General features: G+C 43.6%; 1 protein-coding gene across 2 annotated transcripts; it reads right to left on the reverse strand.

Annotated features, from left to right (window-relative positions):
* Nucleotides 1-8,420: 8,420 nt before the first annotated feature.
* Nucleotides 8,421-23,456, reverse strand: LOC117401357 (mitochondrial import inner membrane translocase subunit TIM44-like). 2 transcript variants are annotated; one of them, XM_059014101.1, is made up of 13 exons: nt 23,353-23,456; nt 22,422-22,529; nt 21,975-22,148; nt 21,698-21,778; nt 20,984-21,133; nt 19,404-19,540; nt 18,909-18,994; nt 17,517-17,609; nt 16,946-17,070; nt 15,777-15,827; nt 15,262-15,351; nt 14,694-14,804; nt 8,421-12,118 (listed from the first exon to the last, which is right to left on the reverse strand). In XM_059014101.1, exons 1-13 carry the CDS (start codon nt 23,380-23,382, stop codon nt 11,999-12,001), a joined length of 1,356 nt encoding a protein of 451 aa, XP_058870084.1. In that variant the 5' UTR covers nt 23,383-23,456; the 3' UTR covers nt 8,421-11,998. The 2 variants fall into 2 exon arrangements, with proteins under 2 accessions (XP_058870084.1, XP_058870085.1); XM_059014102.1 differs by lacking the exon at nt 23,353-23,456 and adding an exon at nt 22,668-22,692.
* Between the last annotated feature and the right edge of the window lie 876 nt (nt 23,457-24,332).

A 24,332-nucleotide genomic window follows, 5' to 3' on the forward strand; every position in this document is an offset into this window, starting at 1 on the left:
TAACAAAAGCACAACGACAGGCTGGTCATTGAGGGATCAATAGGAATAGTAATCAGTGTCTACATCGCTCACAGCACAGGGCAGGTTTCCGATAAGCATCAATAAAACCCCGAAAACAGATTGGAATGCCTGCGAACAGAGGAATCTAAAAAATATGTTCAATACGTTAATATTGGTCTCTGATTGAAGTATCTTCATACTGTACATGCATGTACTCCAGTGGGTTAGAGAACTATCCCTTATTAAGGTTGACCATAGCAAAAGCATAGCAAAGTATAATAAAGGCCAGTGAAAGCATGGTAAAGCATAGGTAAGCATTGTAAAGAAGAGGGAGTCATAGTAAAGCATATTAATAAACATGGCAAACCAGGGTAGGCTATGGTAAATGCATAGTATAACCATGGGGAAAACTGCAGAAATAGCATGCAAAAATAAGTGGTAAAGTTATAAGGGATGCTGCTGCATGCAGCACATTTTCACTCAGTGATGGTTTGCAGTTTGTCCCACCAACCAACCCGTTCAAGTGAGGACTGCATGCCAGTGGGAGACAGTGGAATTTGCCTACAGGAAGGTGTGTGTTAATCTCTGGACTCTTCATTTACAGACACACTCAACTACGGTCACCAGCAGAGGCCCCTCGGAAAGACGCTCTGTACCAATGAAAAGAGTTAGAGAAGCTGCTTCTTCAGCTCTGTGGAAGAACGATTTAATTGATTAATTGCATTGATACTATTGGGGTTTCCATATCTGTACTGGAGTTGACTTCTTTTTTTTTTCCTAGGGAAATATTGAAACTCTTTTTAGAAAAATTCTTAGAATGAACAAGCCCTCTAACTGCATCGGTTAATGTGGGTGTGTGAATTCAACTTGCTTCGCAACAGCGCTGATTTATGGTGATAGAATGTTTAATTATATTCAGTAGTTATAATCTGAATATTATCTTGTAGGTTTTAAAATGATTGATCTACTTACTTCAGCAAAAAAAGGAACGAGGAGAGCAACGGTTCGCTTGAGCCAGTAATGGATCATTTCTTGAGTGACGGCGATGGATGCTTTAGTCCCAGGGAAGAATCCATCCAAGAGGGGGGAGGATAGGAGAGCTCAGCCTGCCCCATTACCTGATCAGAAACGGATACCTTAACCTGCAGTCAAAATGAAGGTCACTCTTTACATTATGTGTCTTTAATTACTGTGTGTTCATGTAGTAGTGACATAGTAAATACATGGGTACTTACACACAATTACAATGTCACTAAGCATAGTTACAATGTACTTAATGTGTAAATATATTTGCATGATATAACCCCTAACCCTAACACAAAGTACACATGTATTTATTAGACGCCCTTATCCAGGGCGACTTACAATTGTTACAAGATATCACATTATTTTGTACATACAATTACCCATTTATACAGTTGGGTTTTTACTGGAGCAATCTCTGTAAAGTACCTTGCTTAAGGGTACAGCAGCAGTGTCCCCCACCTGGGATTGAACCCACAACCCCCCGATCAAGAATCCAGAGCCCTAACCACTACTCCACACTGCTGCCCAGTAAGTAACTATGTAAATACTCATTAGTTCTTTTCAGAGGCAGATCATTTAGTTCAGGTTTTTATTTCACCCCCCCCCCCAAAAAAAAATATATATGCAAAAACTTTTGTTATGTTATGTTTGAAAGACTGGGCTGCAGCCTCTTTAAATAAAGATGTGTTGGTTTTCTCTACGCCGGTCGTATTTTTTATTTATTGCTTGATCAAGCGAGTGAAATATACAGCTACCGAACGCTTCTGAGATTCAAGAAATATTTTCAATTTAGGAGGGTAGCGCTTGTCCGTGCCCCTGTGTGATTGACGCAGCTAGCGAGACCCAGTCCCGGGCAGCAGTCCAGGCGTGTGCGCATCCATCCCGAGACAGGACGTTGCAGGGTCACACAGAATTCCTGCGGCCACGTTTTGTAGGATAACGTTTTCCCGGAGTCACCTGCTCGCAAGTTTACCCTTGGATTTCCACTGCAAATTCTTACCAGACTTTATTTTATCCAGGGGGTAAATCTGTAATAAAAATACAAAACATTCAAATACAAAAGGAAGCGTGATGGCATTTCTGTTTATAGACCTAATATACCAGACTTGATTTACAGCAGCTCCCATATATACTTCATGTTCTGCGGTGGATCAGGGTTGTGTGCTTTACTGTTGGTGTCAGTAGCTTATGCCGCCCTTTGCGCGTGTTTTTAACATAATCTTCAGGTTTGAATAATACCGGTGGGCCGACTAATAGTGAGGACAGGAAACGCTCTAGTTTTTGGGCGTTTCACAATTTGGGATGTCAAAAAAAAACAAAACAGGGATATTATTATTATTATTATTATTATTATTATTATTATTATTATTATTATTATTATTATTATTATTATTATTATTATTATTGTTGTTGTTGTTGTTGTTATAGGGGCCTACATGTCACGTATGTAGAGTTTTGCAACGAAAACAAAAGAACAAAATAACAATTAATACGGTTCATCATTTGCAATCTATAATTCTCGCCTGTCTGACAAAAAGTTATCGGATCTGAGACCACAAATGAGCCACTGTGTATCTATTATCACTGTCGGAGAGGATGAAAGGAAATTGCCAACCACACACGTGTCTTTTGGTCTTCACAGTTGTTTAATATCTTTCAGAGAGAGAGATAGTGGAAGAGGTAAAAAATGCTATTTTTTTTCTTGTATTTGGATACACCTAATAAATGCAGCCTTTCAAATACCCACTCAAAATACCATCAAGGAAAGAACAGGGACTCGAAATGCAACTGTTAGTTTCATGCAACCTAATGGATTTCATAATTCACAAAGCCAGCAACAGCTTCTTAAACTAGGCGTAATTAAGAAGCGCAAACTCTGTAACTATCCCATCTGTAGCGAGCAAAGTGTCGCACACCCTTTAATGATATAAATATGCACTGCCGTCTAAATGAACCGCAGATGAAATCAAATAATAATAATAAAAAAAAAATGATTTGGGGATTTTGTTGAGAATTTAATTTCCTCTCTTTCATATTTTATCAGGAGCTCACTGCCGCTGTCATCTCCCCCAGCTCCCCCCGCCTGTGCTATCCATCTTCCGGCCTGACTTTAATATGCTTCTCTGAGGAACAGAACGCATTCATCACAGACCGCGACCAGCCCGCCACCAAGCTGCATCTTTCACAGCCCAGTACCCAGCTCACAAACCCAGCTGCAATCGCTCTGATACCCCGATTAATTCTTCCAGCCCGGATCTGTGGTTTGTCAAGAACCAGATAGCTCTCTGCTGGAAAATTTTACGCGGATGGTTATATAAAATTTGTTATTTAATAAAAAACATTATAGAAAAAAGAGCGATGCTATGTACAGCAGATTAATCGTGTTATTACAGGTAGGTCGTGTATGTATTTATTTTTGACAGGGAAATCCCCCTGCGAGCAGCATAACACGGTATCCAATGACAGTGTAACTATACCATCATTAACAGTGAGGCTCTTGCAAGTTGCCAGGAATATGGGTTTTTTGGTGACGTTATAAAACTGTTTCGTGCCAGGTTACAGCTCAGGTGTGGAGAAGTCGCTCCTCTCTAAACTATATCAGTTTTATATGCGACTAAAACGCCACAAGAACTAAATACAAAGGGAGCAAAATCGCAATTCACAAAATAACAAATTATTTCCCACTTCAGGAACCACTAAATCTCTTCTCTGCTTTTTTAAAATCTTTTTTTTTAGGCTATACCTTTCCACTTTTGTCTTTTTTTCCTTGTGACCGGCTGTAACTAGCGCCATTAACAAACACCAAGCTTAGTTAATGTCTAATACATGACGAATCAGCAAGACTCACAGTCCTCTAATGGGACCATTAAGAGATCCGTCACACTTTAGCATGTGGGAGAGTGAGTCGACTTCACCGACTGATATAATTATAGGAATCAAAACTCATTTCACCGTTGAAGGCATTCAAAAGGACTTTAGTTAAAACATTCTCGTTTAATTTATTTTACATTTCCTTTAGTGTTTCTACAATTTAGCTCTATTATAAAGTTTAGTAGTTACAAGTGAAGTATTAGTGTTTTTTTAAGCCAGTAGCTTTTTTTAGTCCTCAGTATTCAATACACGGTGAAATACTCGAGTAGTTTGCCTGCATCACAGTTTAACGCATTATACATTTTTCTTTGAAAAAAAACCAGAACGCATGCTGTATGGAATTTGATACATTGCATTTAGACTTTTGCGCTAATAAAATTAAAGTTGTCATAACAATATACAGTATAAAGAGAAAATTATGCCAACAGGTGGATTCCAGTTAAAAAATTCTCCAAAAAATGGCAAAGTAGTGTGGATTCGGGGAACAGTGAATGCTGTGGCATATCATAAAGTAGGCCTATTTGTCAAACTTTTAAAAATAGTTTCGCCACTGCTTTTAGAAAACGAAATGAAAACACCAACCGGGGCAGCCGGAGTGAAAACACGTGATGAAAACTGGAAACAACAAAAGCAAAAATGACTGGCAAATGAATATGATGTATGAGATTAATTAAAATCGCCCCTGCACAGAGAGAAATATGACATGATATGGTTTAGTTCGATATCACAAATCAACACCATTAGCCAGAGGGATTGGATTTCAATACATTAATGGACTTTGTGTTGGCATTTGAGGCACTGTACTATTTTAATACAGAACTAAATTAAATGGTATGTGATATACTAAATATTAATATGGGCGGGGGGGCGACTCACGAATTTGCCCAGCCCTGCCAAATCATATGTTGTTAGCGCAGCATGCATTTCTAAAACTTGATTAAACTCCCATTCACAGAACTGTGCATTATTGCACTTTGCATGGAGTGTATCCAGTATCTATATGGACTGCTATGCTAGTGTGGGGAATGAGTCGCCAGGGCTATGTTGCCGGCTGTAAGTTACCCAAAGGGGCCTGCCTACAGAGCTGCGGGTAGCAAGAACAGAGAAAGCCAAACCAATCTGTCTGGTGTGCGCAACGACTGCCGATTCACTCTGCAATAAAGTGCGCTCTGCCATGCCTCTCTCGGACCCTGGCTCGTGTTTTGTTGACCCACCCCCGCTCTCTCCCCACTATCGCTCTCTCTCCGGCTGACAGCCTCCCCTCGGCCACCTTGCACAGCACGGAAAGCCGACAGAGACATCTCCCACCTCCCCCGTACATATTTTAAACTCCTAATTACTAGTCACTGGATAATATATTCGCCTTACCGCTATTAGCCTGACCTCCATTAATATAGATCACAGCGGTGCCATTTACAGTGTGTCTGTCACTCCTATAGGGCTATTACAAGAACGATTTTAAAATTACCCGAGAGGAAGTACATCAGCCCTCTGTCAGAAGTGAACTCGTTTGTCTTGCTATTTTTTTGGCTTTTTTTTCTACATTTTCTTCGATTTTCACCCCACTGCTAAGCATGCGGAGGAGTCGTCCCGTTAAAGCACAGCCTGTCTTCCATAGATCAACAGAACAGTGACGTCACAGACAGGGGCACTGTGTTCCACTGCGCTGTGTTGATGTGCGGCTTATTCCCAGAGTTCAGAAATTACGCACGATCACTTCTGCGTGTCTTATTGGGATGTAGAACTAAAGTGTGCAATTTCTACACAATTTAACGTGGGGAAAGTAAAAAAAAAATAAAAAAAATCCAGGCCGCTGATTTTTGCTGGAACTCCCTGAAACACAGTTTACGCGCGCCTCGGTCACGCTGCAGATGTGTTTTCTCCTCTCCTCGCTGCCCCTGTGCCTGTGTTTCACCTCCCCAGTGCGTGCTCCTGTCTGTACAGTATGGTAGTGTGCAATAAATCGCTGGCAACCTGTGACAGGGATCTTTCCATAAGCGCTCGTTTAATGTGAGAAGCGACGGGTAATCTATAAATGTAAATGACGGCGCGGCTGAGAAGGAGGTGAAGGGACGGAGGTGATGGCTTCCTGAAGACGGGCTACGTTCTCAAAGTCTTATCAATAACTGTAATGATGATTGAGTTCCCATTAAAATTAACTTTCAAGCTGCCGCAGCGACCCATCAATTATCACAGCAGGAGCGAGCCAGCCTCACTGCGAGGGAGAGACAGGATGTATACCTCCCGACCCGATCTTGAAGTATCCCCACAGAGATTTCTCAGCTGGAGTTTATTTTAAACGGAACATTTTTTTTTTAGCATTATTATTTTATTTCTGTAATGAATTTCCAGCACACTTAACCCCGCGCAACCTCCCCTGAATAAATAAACCAACACTCTGCCCTGCTCCTCGCGTCTTTACCTCATTTTCATGTGCGTTTTAACAGCTGCGCAAGCTCAAGAGACACACCGAGGTATGAATCATTTACAATTCATTTCGTTTTATCTGTACTCAGTTGCCAGCCAAGCATGGTAAACTATAGAGGGGGAACAAAATCCCACAAGATTAATGATTTCTGCATCTAGAGCCCTTAACCACGTAAATGGACCAAAAAGCTATTTGAAGTCAAACAGCTCAGTTAAACTTAAAAGATAAGTAGAGCAACCCGTTTGATTAAAACCACAGCAAGACCACAGAAGACTAGTAAATTACAGCTTCACTTCTGGAGGCTGAAGTTGAAACCCAGCTTAGCCTTGGATCACAAGTGTGCTTCGGGGTCTCTCCCAGGCACTCTTGAGACTGGTTATCATTTCCACTACGAGTACGACTTAGACTTTTTAAAAATTTATTAGAAACCTGTGCCGAAAAGTATTATTTACTTTACTTAAACATTTAATAAATCAGTAACATACATAACATGCAACATTGCTCAAAAGAGCCAACGTCCCTTCGTTTCAGTGTGTTTAACATGCCTCTGTGGAGGGAAAGTGTGTTTGAAAACAAACAGTGGAGGTACCGATAGGCTTTTGATACCATGGTAACCACACTCACTGATTCCTATTTAAATTCATTTGTGTGTTTGTCATTATGCATAGCAGGTGGACGGACGAGGAGAATGGAGAAAGAGAAAATAATACTCAACAGAAGAGTCTATAACCTTTTCACAGTCAGTTTTCAAAGAACAAGTCAAGCCACTGCAGCTTATTTACAGCTGAAGCAGCACGTTTTTACAGTGAGTTTGGACAAGATTGCACAGCTGGGACAGGCTTAGGTTAAGCTACTTGGCCACTGGGGATCACACAAGGAGAATGAGTGGCTTGAAGCTCAGGGTCTGGCTTTAGACAATCGATGAAGCAGAAAACAGCACCGGACTAATTAACCTTCACATCCCCAAACAGGCACTCCAGCTTTAACCACTGTACAATCTCTGTGCAATTCCACAGCACTGCTGTACACCAGTGCAATACACACTAGTGCTGTGTTACAAGCAATATACAGAAGAGCACATGGAACCTACATAGCTTGTATCTTTTAGTGCATATGGGGAACCTGGAACAGTGCAAGTAACCAACATGACTAAACTTCTAACAAAATCTAAAATACTGTTTGAGCAGGGTGGGGCGTCTCCTCCAGGCCGCCCCATTGCCCGCAGTTTGAACCCGAAGCCACAGCGTTCTAGGAAACCGTCCCACAGACCAAGGCCGCTGCCACACACCCACTGGTAAAACGTCTTCAGATTAGCAATCCGGTTGAATTGAATGATTTCCGTCTCTTTCACGGCCGCTTGTCCTGCCACGTGAGCCACGCCCCACGCTGCCCTCCCCTGCGGTCAGCGTGGCAGTCAGTCCCACGCTTCCTCAACTTGCTCCCCTCTTCCGCTCTTGGGTTTGAAGCCTTCCCTACGGAACTGGCCTTTCTACCAATGCAGTCTGTTTGAATAATGCAGCTTACACACACAGTTACGATGACATTTCACAGACAAGCCATTGCAAAATATATGGGCTGTGTATATAGTAGAGCCATCAAAGTAGCAGAGACGGTAATAAAAGTACTGTAATTTACATCCTATTGACAGGAATACGGAAGGAGTTTCAATTTTTTTGCCCAGCCTGGTATATTACAATCGCCCTCTCCTTCGTTCTCCTTTGTGCCGACAGCTTCCGAAATGACTTTGCACTAAATCTTGAAATTAACAGTTTCCCTAAACAGCATTAACAGGGGAAGGAAGGCGGAACATGGCGTTATTGAAATCAATAGAAAGGCGTTTGTTCTTTTCTGGAGTAAAGATGGGTGTCTGGCGAGGAATCTGCCTCCACAATTAGAGGGATCAGTGTGTGCGGTAACACGTCCATGCCAAGGCTTGGGGCTGATTATATTACACAGAGATGATTGGAACATTACTGCGGTCAGTCTCACGGAATACAGAACGCGAGTTAGCATGTTTTTTTTTTAAACAGCCTATGCAGAGGCACATTTAATGCATCTGTTAGCACATGTTCCAATAGAGGGAACTGCTAGGAAATAGAACAAACACATAATGATTTATTGACAATAACGTGCACGTAGGGCCAATCACACAATTCAGACAGAACAAAGGGTTCGATATTTTGAGGCTGCTACTCTCAAAATGTACTTTAAACCTCCCAGTGAGACCATTACTGAACAGTCTACATGTGGCTGAAAGCAACTGGTCATCGATATAGAGAAACGCAACATTTAAAAAGGTAACAGGATGGCAAAGTGGGAGCGAGGATATGATCCTATACTGAACAGACAATTCATTAAGTGTTGTGAAGGGGTACATTAACATTCAGAACTGCAAAGGACAGGCTTGCACAGTCTGCTGCTCTTAAGAACAAATCCTCGTTAATTTGCACTGCATTGTTTTACGGAACATTAAGCATCTTTTGTTCTTTTTCTCTGATATTTGAGTGCATCTTTTTTTTTTTTTGCTTTGTAGCTTCCATGGTTGCTGGAGTATTTTTTTTTTTTAAGCTTTGACCAATTCAAATTCATACACTACTGAAATCAAAAGCAACAGTGTAGTGTGGCACTCCACAGAGCCCTGCGATTGGTCAGAAATTTTACACTTGCATAGGATACAAAGAGACAGTCTGATACAATTGAACTTATTTTTTTTTAACAAGATACATTTTAATATTGGGATTGAGTTACAATTACATGAATCTGATAAATAGGAGTGCGCGTCGACCCTCGCCGAAGAGAAAAACCAACTGAAGCATGATAGATCTCTTTATTCAGCTAGATCTTGAAACTGCATTAATTCTAATTCTATTGCATTTTATTTGCACACTAGCGGTCTGAATACAGCCCTCTCCGTGAACCTTGGAAAAGGCTTTTCTGGAGAAGAGAGATATTAAAAGCCTGTCTCTGTGCATAATGGAGCAGACAGGGCGCCTTCTCTGTCCAGCTGGTTTGTTTTGTCCTGCTCCTACCTAACCTTTTATAAAAAGCCTCTTAGCTTTCACAAAGTAACTTGCATCAAGGATGAACTGCACTAGTTTATCGAACATAGCATGTTCACAGCGTGTCTTCATGCAACCTGAGCTCTCTTACGCAATTATGAGTACTTAGAAACCTGAGCTAAAAATAAAATTCTTTTAAAGATGTACCATGCTGAATACACATTCTATAGATTTGGTCACCCTCCACCAACCAGGGAAGTTATTTTGAACGCATGTGTTTAATATTTACCAGGTCGAAAAGTTTACATGCAAAAAATAAATAAAAGAAATCTGAGCAACAGCACTCAGAAACAAAGCCAGACAAGATAATGGATATCCAGCGCTAGTGTCTGGAGGACAGATACATTAATAGGGCAGAAAGGTGGACAGATGGGTGGCAGGGACCACACCAATACATGATCGATTGGAAGACTGATGGATGGATAGACCACAGTAAAAAAAAAGGTTAAAATCTGATAAGACGTCTGTACAAAAACTGCAGTGGATCGAAGGACAGAGGGAAATGCATGGCCTGGGGAGACCAAGGCTGTGGGTTTGATAAGGCTCCAGGACGCAGTGGTTTGAAACAATGAAATCAATAACGTCTGAAAGAAATCTGCACGTCCCAAGAAAAGAGCGAATAATAAAAAGGAGGCCAGGCGGCTACGGCTGAACACTAGACAGCATTTACCTTCCAATTTTAGACCTGTAAAACAAAAACACAAGAGAACACAGCATTTTCACAGAGTAAGAATGCTCCTCCCCCCACCTTGCACAGCAGCTTTGCAAAGCAGCCTATTGAATTTATAACCCACCCAGCGTTTGTTTTAGTTTGTCAGAGCGTGTCTGTACATGTATCTTCGTCAGAATGCACGTCAGTGAATCATTATGTGTGTGAGCGAGTGTGTGTGCGCTCCCCCCCCGCCCCCCCCTCAAACGCCAGCCCTTTGTTTGTTGTCCGTAGGATCGGTGTGAGCAATGGGGCTGCTGCCCGAGCGCTGCAGCGTCAGCAGATAGAAGCTGGGGGGGATTTATCACGCGGGACAGCCGTGAAATAACCTGGCTAGTTAAGAAGAATATGAATCAATGCGTGTGTGTTACACCCATTTATTACATCCCACCCCCAGCTTCAAGGCCAGCGCTGCCTGCCATCAATCTGTGGGACAGACGCCCTGTCATCCGCTGAATAGGGATCCTGCAGGGAGGCTGGCCTGGAACTAGAACTAGCCACTCGGACAAGGGTCAGAGGCAAGTGGCCCTGTGACTGGCGGAGTCAATGACGGTTAGAGAGGAGGACTGGGAGGTAAAGTGGCCTAGCGGTTAAAACCAGAGGCAGGGCTGTCATTAAAAGACCAGAAAACCACATATTTAAACATAACCAGCTTGGAACCAACCGACCCCCACAGTTTTGTTTTTTTTTAAGTTTCTGCAAAACACAGGAATGGCTTTTGGTATTTGATGATACAGTAAAACTTATATTATTATTACTTAGTCATTTAGCATACGCTTTTATCCAAAGCGACTTACAGAGACTTGGGGGTGAACTGTGCATCACAACTGCTGCTGCAGAGTCACTTGCAATAGGACCTCGGTTTTACGTCTCATCACCCTGTCATTCAGAACTACGCTTTACATATTAATTCTGAAGTTGTTTTGTTTTTTAGAGATGTTACAGTATAAAAACAGGGCTGGCAATAAGACTCCTATGGCATGGCAGTTTCACTCATTCCAGGTTTTACTACAAGCTTGGTTATCCACCATGTATACAGTAAAACCAAGAATGGATCAAACTGCTATGCAATGGGAGTCTTATTTCCATCCCTGTAAAAACAAAACAGGGCTACTTTTCTGGGCCCAAGCTACAGAGACAAGACTCCACATGTTTTTTGGTCAAATGAGTTTACACTGGTTAAAAACACCAGCACGGACGTTTATTTAATACAAACAATACACAGAGACTGCGCGCTCCCATGTAACAGAACTGGTGCTGCAATACCCGTATTCAACACAAGGGGCAGGCTACCAACATACAGGGGCAACGTTCTGCTGGAAAATCTCTCCCCAGGGAAGAGAGGCAAACGGTTGTCAGTTTGCACCAGGCACAGTGTTGACAAAAATACACAAGAGTTCCACCACACCCAACAGAACCCAACGATTGTGCCAAAGTGTGCGCAGTCGACAAAATTCATCTCGCATGTAACCCAAGCCTCCAGATGCTGGATTCTGTCCGACTCTCATCATCCTGGAAACTGGCAAACTCTCTGTGTGTGTTTGAGTTTCAAAATCCAACCTTATTTAAAACCTCCTTAAATTATGGCACCATCAACCCCCCCCCCCCCAAAAAAAAGTCCTATTTGATTTGACGTGCGTGGTAGCCGTGTTGGGCACTATGATACAATGGCAAGGCCAGTGGCCAGCGAGCCTCCATCTGGATGTAAACTGCTCCAGTGCCCCTCAATGACTTTGCAATCCCGTGGTCAGACAGACCACTACTGTGTCCCGAGGGCGAGTCGCGGGCACTGAAGGTATCCAAGGTAGTGGAACTGAGTGGCAGTCGGGGGCAGTGTTTGTGGGGCCGCCGCGGGGAGTAGAGGAGCCGTCAGCCCCACTGGCCCTGGGTGCGAGGGGCCCCTGCTCAGAGGACCTGCTCCTGACTGGAGGCGGAGATGTCCAGCAGTCTCCAGGCTGCGGAGGGGTTCAGCTCGTCCTGATCGCGGCACAGCGCCCACACGTACATCATCCGCAACACCTTCTCCTGGGGGCACAAGCACAGGGAGAGCAGTTAGAGAGACAGGCAGGGAGGGAGGCAGGCAGGCAGACATGCAGGCAGGCAGGGTCATACTAGGCATGCTGGATTCCGTTTAGTTTTAATTGTTTTTTGGATGTTAACATAGTGAGAATGTTGGTAACCAATCGGGTAACAGGGAATAAGAAGCCATCCTTCAGTTCAAAATACCTGACTACAGTATTATCGTGTATTACGAGTCACGTCCCCATTGGAACCCATTCGCAGCAACTACACTTATAATGTGTAGATCTCACACTCAAAACGTTCAAACCACAACAGGGCCTATTATGAACAGATTGAATACAATATCAGCGTTTTGTCTTTTTTTTTTAGATTCAGATTTATTGACTTAAATCTCAATAGCTACATCTAATCAAGTTAACTCTTGGACTCCTTGAATGACAGACCCGACACAACAAACAGTGTGTATATAGACCATGAATTGAAACTGAATATTAAGAGAAATGACCTCACGTTGTATAGTTGCTACTATATAAACCCCAAGGCTAAGATCTAGCTTTCACAGGCATATTTCTGATGAAACGCTGGCAGAAATGTCTGGAGAACGTTATGCTATTAAAACACCCCTAGTTTACAGCACTGCTTACAGTTTGTGGACTTGGTGGTCAAGGATTGAGATAGAGAAAGCCAAGACAGAGAAAGCCAAGGGACTTGGGAAGGAGGCAGACTGGGCAACAAACCCTGACACTGAACCAGCGTTCCTGCTGAGTGCAGAATTTTGTCCTTAAATGACCAACATCCCGCAGCTCACTGCGGTGCACATTCAGCGCAGAGCGAGCAGATTTATTCCCCCGTGAAGGAAGACAGACAGTAACTGCACTTCACTACCTGATCATTATCTCATGAATAAGGAGAGAGCAGGAACGATTTTAAGCTGGCTCTGCCGCTGCCATGTCGTGTAAAAGTAAGAAAATAATTAACCCAGCCGCTGAAACCCCTGCTTCAACTCTCTCTACCCTCCTCCCCTTCCCAGCCAGGTTTATACCCACACAGCTCCCTCCAACCCTACACAGAACGCCTGCCTCGCTGTCACACTGCTCACCCCCCCACCCCCTCAGTTTCACTGGGCCACACAGCTTACCTCTGCCATGCCTCTCCGGTGTACATGGATCTTTTCAACACAGACTACACAGGGTAGTTTGAGATAAGCATGTGATGCGCACTTTTTAAATTTGTATTCGTTAAAAGAGTTTTATTAAATCCTGCCGCTGTCAGATTTTTTTTTCCATTCCTTGCAGTATCTGGCAGATCAGATCAGCCGACAGCTACAGAACATGGCTATAAATTGTAATGGGCCAGAGAGCCAGCAATCCCAGCCCTGCCAGCCTGCCTGTCTGCCTGTCTGCTAATCCCCCAGCGCCAACGCACTGACATCCCCGTGCTCTCACAGCTCGCTGGTCAGTCTGCCTGTCTGCTGAGGGGTGAGTAATCCACAGCTTGGATCACTCACTTTTCAGAGAGGAAACAATTCAATCCAGCATGGGTCAGGATTAAGGCTTGCGTCACATCATAAGCTTCTGAAGAGCAATCTCACAGCCCAGGGCCGAGGGTGCTGGGGGGCAGGCAGTGTGGCTTACTCATTAGCAGAGGCAGTCCGAATCTGCAGATAACGGATTTTACTGAGAAAAATGCTTGATATATAACATTGGAAATAGCTAACTCACAAATTGTTTGATATGATTTTGTTTGCTTGATTTACATTTTTAGAAGCCATTATTAATACAAATACAGATGCTGCCACAGAACACTCTGCAGATATCCACTTCATTTGCCACAGATGTGGACTGCCTCTTCTCATCAGGAACTTGAGAGGCAGTGCCAATTAATTAAGGGACTTGGGGCACTATTCACGCAACTTAAAGGACTCTTAATTCATGTTTTTGGCACAGTTTTTTAAGTCCACTGTGATATTTTAAATTAAGTTGTGCAGTGTAGGGACCTTTATTCAACTGTTTTTAATCATATCCTGATGTAACTTTCACTATTATCTGCTGTATTATTGAATTGTGGTTTGTCACACTTGAAAAAATAAAAAAATTATTGTATTTCTTGCTCTTATTGTATGACTTGTATTGTAACACTTGAATGTATTTGTATTTGCTTGCGATTGTAAGTCGCCCTGGATAAGGGCGTCTGCTAAGAAATAAATAATAATAATAATAATAATGTTTGAGGGTTAGAGGTTCATTCTCATTTTTACATTTTATTTATTTATTTTTTAAGCTCGGTTTTATATAAGTGGATTTTTAAAGACGATTCCAGAGTTATTTGAAAAGGAAAACTTCTAAGCCTACCTCAAACAGTTGAGAAAAGGTTTCATGAACTGTTAATTAATCAAAATGGGCAGCCCTGAACAAATCATCCACCCAACCCCAACCCCCTCTCCCATCCCCAACCCCAACCCCAACCCCAACCCCAACCCCAACCCCCAACCCCCAACCCCAAACCCCTCTCCCACCCCCAAACCCCAAACCCCTCTCCCACCCCCAAACCCCCAAATCCCAAACCCCACAGCACTCACCGGGTCTCCCTCCACCACCTCTCCCTTGGGTCCGCGGATCACCATGACCAGCTGAGCCTGAAACGTGATGATCAGCACCGGGCCCTGCTCCATCATCTTCCCCAGGGCCAGCTGAGAGAGAGGGAGCGCGGGGTTAACAATCCACGCACGCATGCACGCACGCTCCATTGATCACAATTACAATTACCAGTATTCTGTTAAAGTGAGCTTCTCGCAGTGGCAACAAATTGCTGAAATTGAAGTCACTGCTAGTCAATTAAATTGGTTTCAAAGCAGTTGAACAATCACAGCGCTTAATGTCTCTAAAATATCAAATTCCAATTCCTTTGAATTAATCACAGTCATTTTGTATTCATTTAAAATCTTAATAGTCCACCTTCTTTCAACAAAGCATTCTCCAACTACCAGCGTTGACCTTTCAGGAACGTTTCTGATGACTCAACACTGAAAATAAAGGTTGGGTTTAGGTAAGCAGCCATTTCTACAGTACATGGATGCTGGATAACGTCTTGTGACAAACGCCTGGGCACAGTGTGCACAAAACTCTTCTGAATGGTGAGACACTCACGTCAATGTTGTCAATGTCCAGGACCTTGGAGTGGAACATCAGTCCCATGGCCCGGGCTTGCTGGATCGGGTGAGCCAGCTGGCTGAAAGTCTGACAAAGAAGACAGAGAATCACAAATATCATCTCCTGGACGTGAAGCGCCTCACACACTGCCCCCTGCAGGCCTAAGCGTGTAACCTCTTAATTACTATTGGTCCATTAATAACAGATTCACCAATCCAAAGGACACTGAAAAAATACTGTAAAAAAAAAAAAAAAAAAAAATGTATATACTGACAATGACCCAACATGAATGGAATATGCATTATCTTTCTCTATTTAATTTTTTTTACTTACAAATAAAAGGCGTATGCATTCTGCATACCTGCTTAGTTTTCTTCAAATGTATTCTACTGTATTAGGCAGAGCCAGGGGACCCCCTCATTGGTTTCTCCACACATGGGTGCCACACAGTGTGTCTGGTTGTTTCTAGCTACACTACAGGTCCAGGAATTATATCTGAAGTTTCAACTCACAGCTTCGTAACACCAGTCCTTCAGAACATCCAGCTCTCCTCGGATCATAGCCTGGAGACAGAGAAGGGAGGAGCTGCTTGCTTACTAGTATTACACCTCCTTAGTGCTTCACAGGTCTTTTAATTGTCACATGCACTAGTTCTGCACCAGATCAAACCCCCGTCAAATAAACTAAGGCTATAGACTGATTACATGTTGAAAGCTGCTTGCCATTTAAACTGGCATGCACATTTTCAAGGAAAAAGTAGACTTTGTTAAGTATTTAGAGGCAGACTCCCGCTGCATAGCTGTTTGATCCATTCCTGGTTTTATTAGGAGTTTAGGAAGACACACCTGAGCTTGTTACCTGTAACTGTGGCTAATCAAGCTCGTAGTGAACCCTGGAATGGGGGAAACTGCTATGCAATAGGAGTCTTATTTCCATCCCTGATAGGTACTGTATACAGTGGTGTGCAAAGTTTCAAAATAACATAAAAAAGCAGTGAAACATCTTAAATCAATAAATAAATACAAGATAATACTGTATATTTTGGGTTAAAGGGTTAGTAAAATGCTATGCCGTTTGTTTTTCGTTTACCGTTTAACTCTATACAGCCTAAAATAAACAGCACCCTATCATTTTAGCTCACAGCTTTCCACTGTGAACCTGCAGCTTAACATATCCTGCAAACGACCTACAGCAAATGTTATAAAATCACAGAAAGAAAAAGGGCTCAATTAAAAAGCCATCCAGATTACATTCCTGCGCTTCTTTCCTTTATTATTACAGAACCCATGGGTATACATCTACGTTAATTACTGCTTCTGTTTTGTAAGTTTTTTGATTGCTTTACAAAGTCCTCCCCAGCCAGATGAGATGACCTTCCTTTGCCCTCTATCTCTCTCTCTGTCTCTTAACAACAGGTCTGAGTTCCTGAGTAGAACTGCAGACTTAACAGGGTGACCTGAATGCAGCGTCCTATTCATCTCAATGGCAAGAGCCTTGGGGCGAGAAGCAAGACTGCACTCCTTATGCAGCCCATACAGCTGAAGAGTGCAGTGTGAAAGCAGAACAAGATGTCTTGACTAATTGAATGCCTTCGTTCTCTTTCGTCTGTGCGTGATCCGATGCATGCACACACACACAGGCCCCACGCTGGCGACTGTTACAGAATAGCCAGGGTCCCTACCTCCAGGATATTGGGAATAATGTCCTGCTCGCACTGCTTCAGGAACGCGTCTTTATCGAACGTGGGATCCACTTTGAGGATCTCCGTCAGAACCTCGGACATTTCCGTTTTGGAAAATAACCCGCCTGTTACAGAAAAAAAAAAAAATACCATGAAAAAACAATCAACGTATTAAGTGAGTCAGTAGGGAGGTATTGGTATATCTTTCAGTAAATCAGAAACACTCTGATCTTGTATAAGTCGTGAGTTCTATTTTACTTCAGGGTTGTTTATTAACCTTTTCTCCCCTGAAAATCACTGAAGCGTTCTATCCTTGATATGACTTCGTTCACAGTCCTGACTATAGACGACAATCAGGAAGTCAAACCAAGTTAGAAGACGAAACAAACACATCAGCGACGTGTCTTACTGCTATAAAAGCATTTGTCTCGCAGTCCAGCAAGAATGGACGTGAACAGCAGCATATGTGCACAAGATCAAACCGCCCCATAAATCCAAAGTCTAAACGTTTGCCATTGGATTTTCCTGTATTATCACAGCTCTGACTGAGGCTGCTGAGAGGGAGGGTTACCGATCATGTCTGTGACTTTGTCCGTGACTGCCCGGGAGGCGCGGATGAAAGCGTTGTCACTCTCATCGTACTTCATCTTCATCTCGAAGAACCCTGAGGAAAGAGGAGGAGGAGGGAGAAAAAGAAATGAGAAAGCACTGGGACAAATCCATTCTAGAAGACTTCTGCTCCCGACAAAAAAAGTTTCTCAGCTTAAGAACACGGGACGAACGACGAAGAAGGAATCAGTCAAGCAGGTACCTTCTTATAGTTTATGACCGGGTTTTGAAGCAACGATAAAAAAAAAAAGACAAACAGAATCTGCTTCTGTTCGTTAATGCCGCCGGCAGGAGTCTTTGGTAACCTGCGACTCTCCTGACCGTTGTAGAGGTTCACACAGTAAACAGGTAGTTTTCTTAGAAGACACTGGTCAGGTGCAGTAAGGACATTCCTAACAGTGCTGTTGATGCTGTGACACTGACACACTGGCTCAGGAGAGCCCCTGGGAGCCCGGAAGGAGGCATATGATGTTAGATTTACGAGCCCGTCAAAAACATTACGTTTTCCGGCCCTGGAGACTCTCTGCCTTGCTCTGCGCTCCAATCTCCCCCCCCCGAGCTCGTTAGACGGGCTCATTAGCCGCAAGGTTAATGGGGAATAAACTGAGACTGGAGACTCTGTGTATCACTCACAAGGTTCTTCACAGCTACAGCACATAATAATGTATTTTGAATTTCAATAAACAGTAATACTACACCCCAGGTCTAAAAAGCTATACCAGGGCAGGGATGGAAATAAGACTCCTATTGCATAGCAGTTTCACCCAGTTTTTAATACGACCTTGATTAGCCAGTGTGTAGGCAACAAGCTCAGGTGTGTCTTATTAAAAACCAGCAATGGATCAAACTGCTATGCAATGGGAGTCTGATTTCGATCCCTGCTTCTTAGAGAAGCAATAGCATCACTATTATATTCTTGACAGGGACAGTTTAATAGGAAGTGCTTTTAGCCCCACCTAGTGGGCTCACATGGCATTGCAGCTTCTTGCAGGTCAGAATGTAACTTTTCAAGCAACAGACAGCGTTGTTTAACAAGACCATAAGAGACATGCTTTGAGAATTAGTTGCTTACGAATTCAGCTAATTTCGGGTTAGAAACAGACCAAGACAGACGACATTCAGCGGGGAATGTAAAAAAACTAAACAAAATGAAGCTGTGAAGTAGACAAACGTTTCAGTGTACTAGATACCTAGTGTGCAAGACAGAGAGGTCCACTGACATTGCATGAACACAGCCACAGACATTGTGCAGTATAAGAACTGGCTATCTGTTCTGTCAGTGGAGGTAGGATGCCAGAAGGGCGCCCTCTGCTGTCAGCACAGAGAAAGACTCAGGAAGCAGGAAGAGCCTTACTATTGAAAACCACATTGTTGTCTTTGAAGTCCTTCCACTGCTGGTACCACTTGGAGTCCTTGTGCAGTACGACCCCCATGGCTTCTCTAGAAAAGAGAGAGCACAGGATTAGCCATGCCCAGTCTCAGGACGTTACTAAGCAGATTTTAATTCAACTGCAGAGCATGCAACCCTTTGCAATCGAGTACCCTTATTTTAATGTTTAAAAACAAGAAAACAGATGACGTACTGGCATACAGAATTTAATGCAGCATCAATGACTACATGAACAACAATCTGCATCTAGTTGCAGTTGAACTCCCCGATTCATTCTTCCTAGTTTCACATGCGATTCCTTCTCGCTACACAAGCTTGCACATGACTTGCTGCACTCTAGAAAGACCCTTCTGGTATACACTAGGAGGCGTGCCTGCGCAATGCTATTGGATTCCCAGCAGGTATCATTCTGCAGGATGATCCGGCATTCATCGTGCTTGATGGAGTGGAGGGACCTACTCATTGGGTTCGAAGACCTTGTCCTCTGCATCTCCGGACTTCCCCGAAAAGTCGGTCCTCTTCCTCAGCCGGGAAGGGGGGCGGTACGAGCCTGTCTGTCCCAGGACGTCAATCTCCTTCTTCACAGTCTCCACTCCCTGCAGACACAGACAGACAGTGTTCAGTAAGGATGGGCATGCAGGCAGCTGGTGTTCAATAAGGCAGACAATGTTCTGCACAGTGATTGCAGCTAAACATCCCACTGAATGCAGTACAGGGAGGGCAATAAGACTCCCATTGCACAGCAGTTTGATCCATACCTGGTTTTACTATGAGTTTATAAGACACCTGAGCTTGTTAACTATACGCTAATCAAGCCTGTAGTAAAACCTGGAATGGGTGAAACTGCTGTGTTATATCCATCCCTGCAGGGAGGCAATCTCACAGCTCAGATTGAAGTTGTTTGACGCTGTCTGGCTTGAACTCTCATATATGCATAAATTGCTTGAAAAAGTCCCTTATAACGAGTCCTCTCATGTTTCATAGGCTTTGGGGGTTCATTTCAAAGCTTAATAAACAATGAGAGAAATATCTGCCGATGCACGTTGACTTAACCCACAAGCTTGATCAGCCATGGTGTATCGATAAACAAGCTGAAGTGTGTAATTAAACTCGTAGGAAATTCAAGAATGCAGGGAAGGGAATAAGACTCCTATTTCATAGCATGCAATGCCTGCATTCAAGTCAAAACACAAAAGCAAAATTGATTTTGGAAAATGATTACATTGAGGACATGCTCTCAAATTACACCTGCAAGATTTTGAAAATAACCCACTTTGTGTTGAGATCTTGTGCATTGCATTGGGTTAGTAGAATGCTGCAGCTCTGTGGTTCAGGGCTACATTAGGGGTAGTAGAATGCTGGCGCTCTGTGGTTCAGGGCTACATTAGGGGTAGTAGAATGCTGCAGCTCTGTGGTTCAGGGCTACATTAGGGGTAGTAGAATGCTGGCGCTCTGTGGTTCAGGGCTACATTAGGGGTAGTAGAATGCTGCAGCTCTGTGGTTCAGGGCTACATTAGGGGTAGTAGAATGCTGGCGCTCTGTGGTTCAGGGCTACATTAGGGGTAGTAGAATGCTGGCGCTCTGTGGTTCAGGGCTACATTAGGGGTAGTAGAATGCTGGTGCTCTGTGGTTCAGGGCTACATTAGGGGTAGTAGAATGCTGGTGCTCTGTGGTTCAGGGCTACATTAGGGGTAGTAGAATGCTGGCGCTCTGTGGTTCAGGGCTACATTAGGGGTAGTAGAATGCTGGCGCTCTGTGGTTCAGGGCTACATTAGGGGTAGTAGAATGCTGCAGCTCTGTGGTTCAGGGCTACATTAGGGGTAGTAGAATGCTGGCTCTCTGTGGTTCAGGGCTACATTAGGGGTAGTAGAATGCTGCAGCTCTGTGGTTCAGGGCTACATTAGGGGTAGTAGAATGCTGGCGCTCTGTGGTTCAGGGCTACATTAGGGGTAGTAGAATGCTGCAGCTCTGTGGTTCAGGGCTACATTAGGGTTTGCGAGTGCTGGTATTAAACGCTCCAGGTCTGCTCTGGCTGTCACCTGAGAGATGGCTCGGAAGGCTCCGGTCTTGCCCAGTTTCTCTCCGCTCTTGCTCACAGACTCGGCTGAGTGTTTGGCTGTTTTGGCCGCCTCCTCCACCCCCTCTTTGATCTTCTTCCCGAGGTCCGAGCGACCCACCTCCTCCAGACCCTGAGAACACAAACAGGGTTGCAGCCAAGCTGTGGAGCACCAGAATTTCCACAGGAGAGCCATGAGCAAAACACCAGAGAGATCAAACACACCTTACTTCAGTGAACAAGGACGGGGAAGTGCTTTACTAGAAGTGTAAGGGGCTGAAATATGCTTTCCACTGACAAGAAGTGGACCTGCAATTCTCATTAACCAGGAATGGACAGTACGGAGCTCAGGGTAGTGATTATCTGATTATGTAGAGAAGCTCTCCACAGACCAGGGTCATTTGGTGGTGGTGATCGGGTTACTTTACCAACAAGTGAGAAAACAGCTACTTGGATTTGTGATAACTGCTGCTTCAAGCCACTGGTCCTGAGAAAAATCCAAGGAGCAGTTTATTCACTTGGGATAGAAAGTTAGCCTGATCAACAGTAATGCCCCCTCACCATTGCATGCAGTGCTATACAAAAAGCAAGGTAATGATGAGGTTCCTGATTGGACTTGCAGAGAGCCCACACAGACTTTGACAATGGCACAGCTGATCAGACAGGACAACCACACACAAAGACGCAACCACCTCACCTCCTTCACAGTTTCCGACAGCTCTCCCAATTTCTTCTTCAGCACCTCTGACGTTTTCACAGTTTCTGATTCAATCGTTTTCTTGAAAAAAAAAAAAAGTCAATATTTCTACACAAAGCGATAAAGCACCCTTCTTGAACAAGACGGGAGTTTAATTCTATACGTTTCACGATTTCTAATAAAGCAACATTAAATACTGCGGTGCGCAGGGCTCCAAACAGCGACTCGCACCCTCCTCCCCTCACACACAGAACCACAGCGGCGTGTCGGGACTCACGTATTTCCGCCGGGCTTGCTTCAGTGCATCCGAATCCTCCAGTCTCTGGGCCTCCTCCCTGAACTTCTTGATGTTCTCCTTCATCTCCTTGTTCTTGTTGAGCTCCTGCTTGAGGCTGTCCACGAACTCGGACAGGAAGCCCTTCCGCCCCCCGCCGCGCGAAGAGTACTGCACCTGGAGGGAGGGGGGCAATCAGAACTCCTAAACCTGCAAGAGCTCAGCTAAACCACCACAGCAGCCCCCAAAGTCTAAATTCATCCTACAATCAGAACAAGCATTTCTTAGTTTCAGCACACAGGAGACATTGTTGCTATTTTCTTTTTTTTTTTGGACTCCATTATATATTTCACGTTTATATTAACAGACCTGCTAAACATCACCAGCACACACAGTGAATGCACGGTGTTTCTCTTTGCATGTTATTTTGCACTCTGCTTTCCCGGCTACCTGTGGCAGTGCTGTGGGGGGCCTGCATATCCTGTACACGTGGGCTCTGTTGAAGGAGGACAGGTAGGATCGTGCAGATAGGACACGGACACTCCGTGCAACACAGAGCTGAAACACAAAGACAAACAGCATGTGAATCCAGCACTATATACAATCATATATACACACACGCGCACAAAGTTTAGAGAATGCAAAACAGTTGTGCGAGGATAGATCTGCTGGATTTCCAAAGCTTGCGTCACCTACAGAATTAGTTAGTTTTCTCTAAAATGACTGAACTCATCAAGACAGCAACACGCAGACAGACCCTCCCTCTACTGCGCTGTGCGCCACAATAACCGGAAAAGGGTAACAGCTTTAAAAAAATACATTCAAAACTCGAGCATCTGGTTGCGGTGAACTTCTATTTTAAGTTGTTTACAAACATAAGAGATTGGTCATTTTTACATTCTGGATACCGTTGCGGATCATTTAGGTAAACATTCGCGTGTGATGTGTGTGTGTGTCTGTGGTGAGAATGTAAATTCCACTGCATGCTGATCAAGAACTCGTTGTCATCTAACAGGGCGACATACCGGCAGGTCGTTCGCAATCTCACTAAACCATGATTACTAAGCTGCTAACTGAACAAAGCTACTCTGTGTATATAGGCTTCGGACAAAAGGCGCAGAACGCATCCCAAACTAATCGGCATAGTGTTTCATTGTAAAATTGTCTCTTAGTTGATGGCATTAAATATATATATCATAATCTGCACTACCTTACACTGCTGGCCCACTCTAAGCACAGGCTGCAGTGTATCGTCTAGATCAACATTCACATAACCACTCGTGTGACACTCATTCCTACATGTGATCGTTTTTTCATATTACAAAAATGGTTTAAAAACATAACAGCAGCGTTTTGTATTCGTTTTTTTTTTAAATCTCACCTGGTAGCACTGACACAAGGAGGCCGCCATCTTGGATACAATGTGTCTGACCTTTCAGCAGCTGACCTTCACGTCACTGCAGGGCGGGGCGGGGCTATTACACAACCGAGCGAGCCACGCCCTCTTTACGCGCCCTACCCACTTTCCTTTCTCATGCGCAGAAGCCCCGTCCCAGCGGTTACCTGGCTCAGCGGGCAGTATGAATTATGTAAAAAAAATTACATCGAGGCTTAAATAAATGCACATCTTCTACAACAGATGGAATTAAATCCCTGCTGGATACAGAAAGTGCTATAATACTAAAGCCAGGTGATTGCTGTCTAATTGAATATAATTCCAGTAAACCTGCACTGCGGTTCTATATGCCAGTTGAAAAAACATTGTGTTCAAATTCTATAGCTAATCTACCTTTTTTCAGACTAAAATAAGGATAATGAAAACTAACAGGAGGTGTTGTGGTTGTTTCTAGAGCAGGCTCTCTGCCTTAATAAAATCAGATGTATTTATAGAACTGCCCTTTGTCTTAAACTTACTAGGTTTTACAAAAAATACAAGCTGCTTTTTTTTTTCCTCCACATTTATAGCAAGAAGCCCACAGCTTTATATTGTGTAGATGAATTATTATAAATAATGAGTAGTATTTGTGTGACAAGAAGCTGTTAGTTTAATGTACTCTATTCCCAGTACAGGTCAACATCCCCATCTTTAAAGCTTTACCAACATGCTCAACTCAATCAGGGTTGAAACAATCCATGCTTCCGAACCTGTGCAATTGAATCGGATTAAACCCTCAAAGCCGATTCCAGCTCAACACTGGTTTACAAAACAGGGTAATTAGAGGATTTGGTAATTGATTCCTCAAACAGGCATTTTGAATCCAATTGGATTGTTCATATAAAACAAGGCACTTACCATTCTAGAATAGAATTCACTGCTAATTGAAGCCAATTTTCTGTCCATCCCCAAAGAGAGGGTCTTGT

Source organism: Acipenser ruthenus, chromosome 47, assembly GCF_902713425.1.
Source record: "Acipenser ruthenus chromosome 47, fAciRut3.2 maternal haplotype, whole genome shotgun sequence".
Taxonomy (NCBI): domain Eukaryota; kingdom Metazoa; phylum Chordata; class Actinopteri; order Acipenseriformes; family Acipenseridae; genus Acipenser; species Acipenser ruthenus.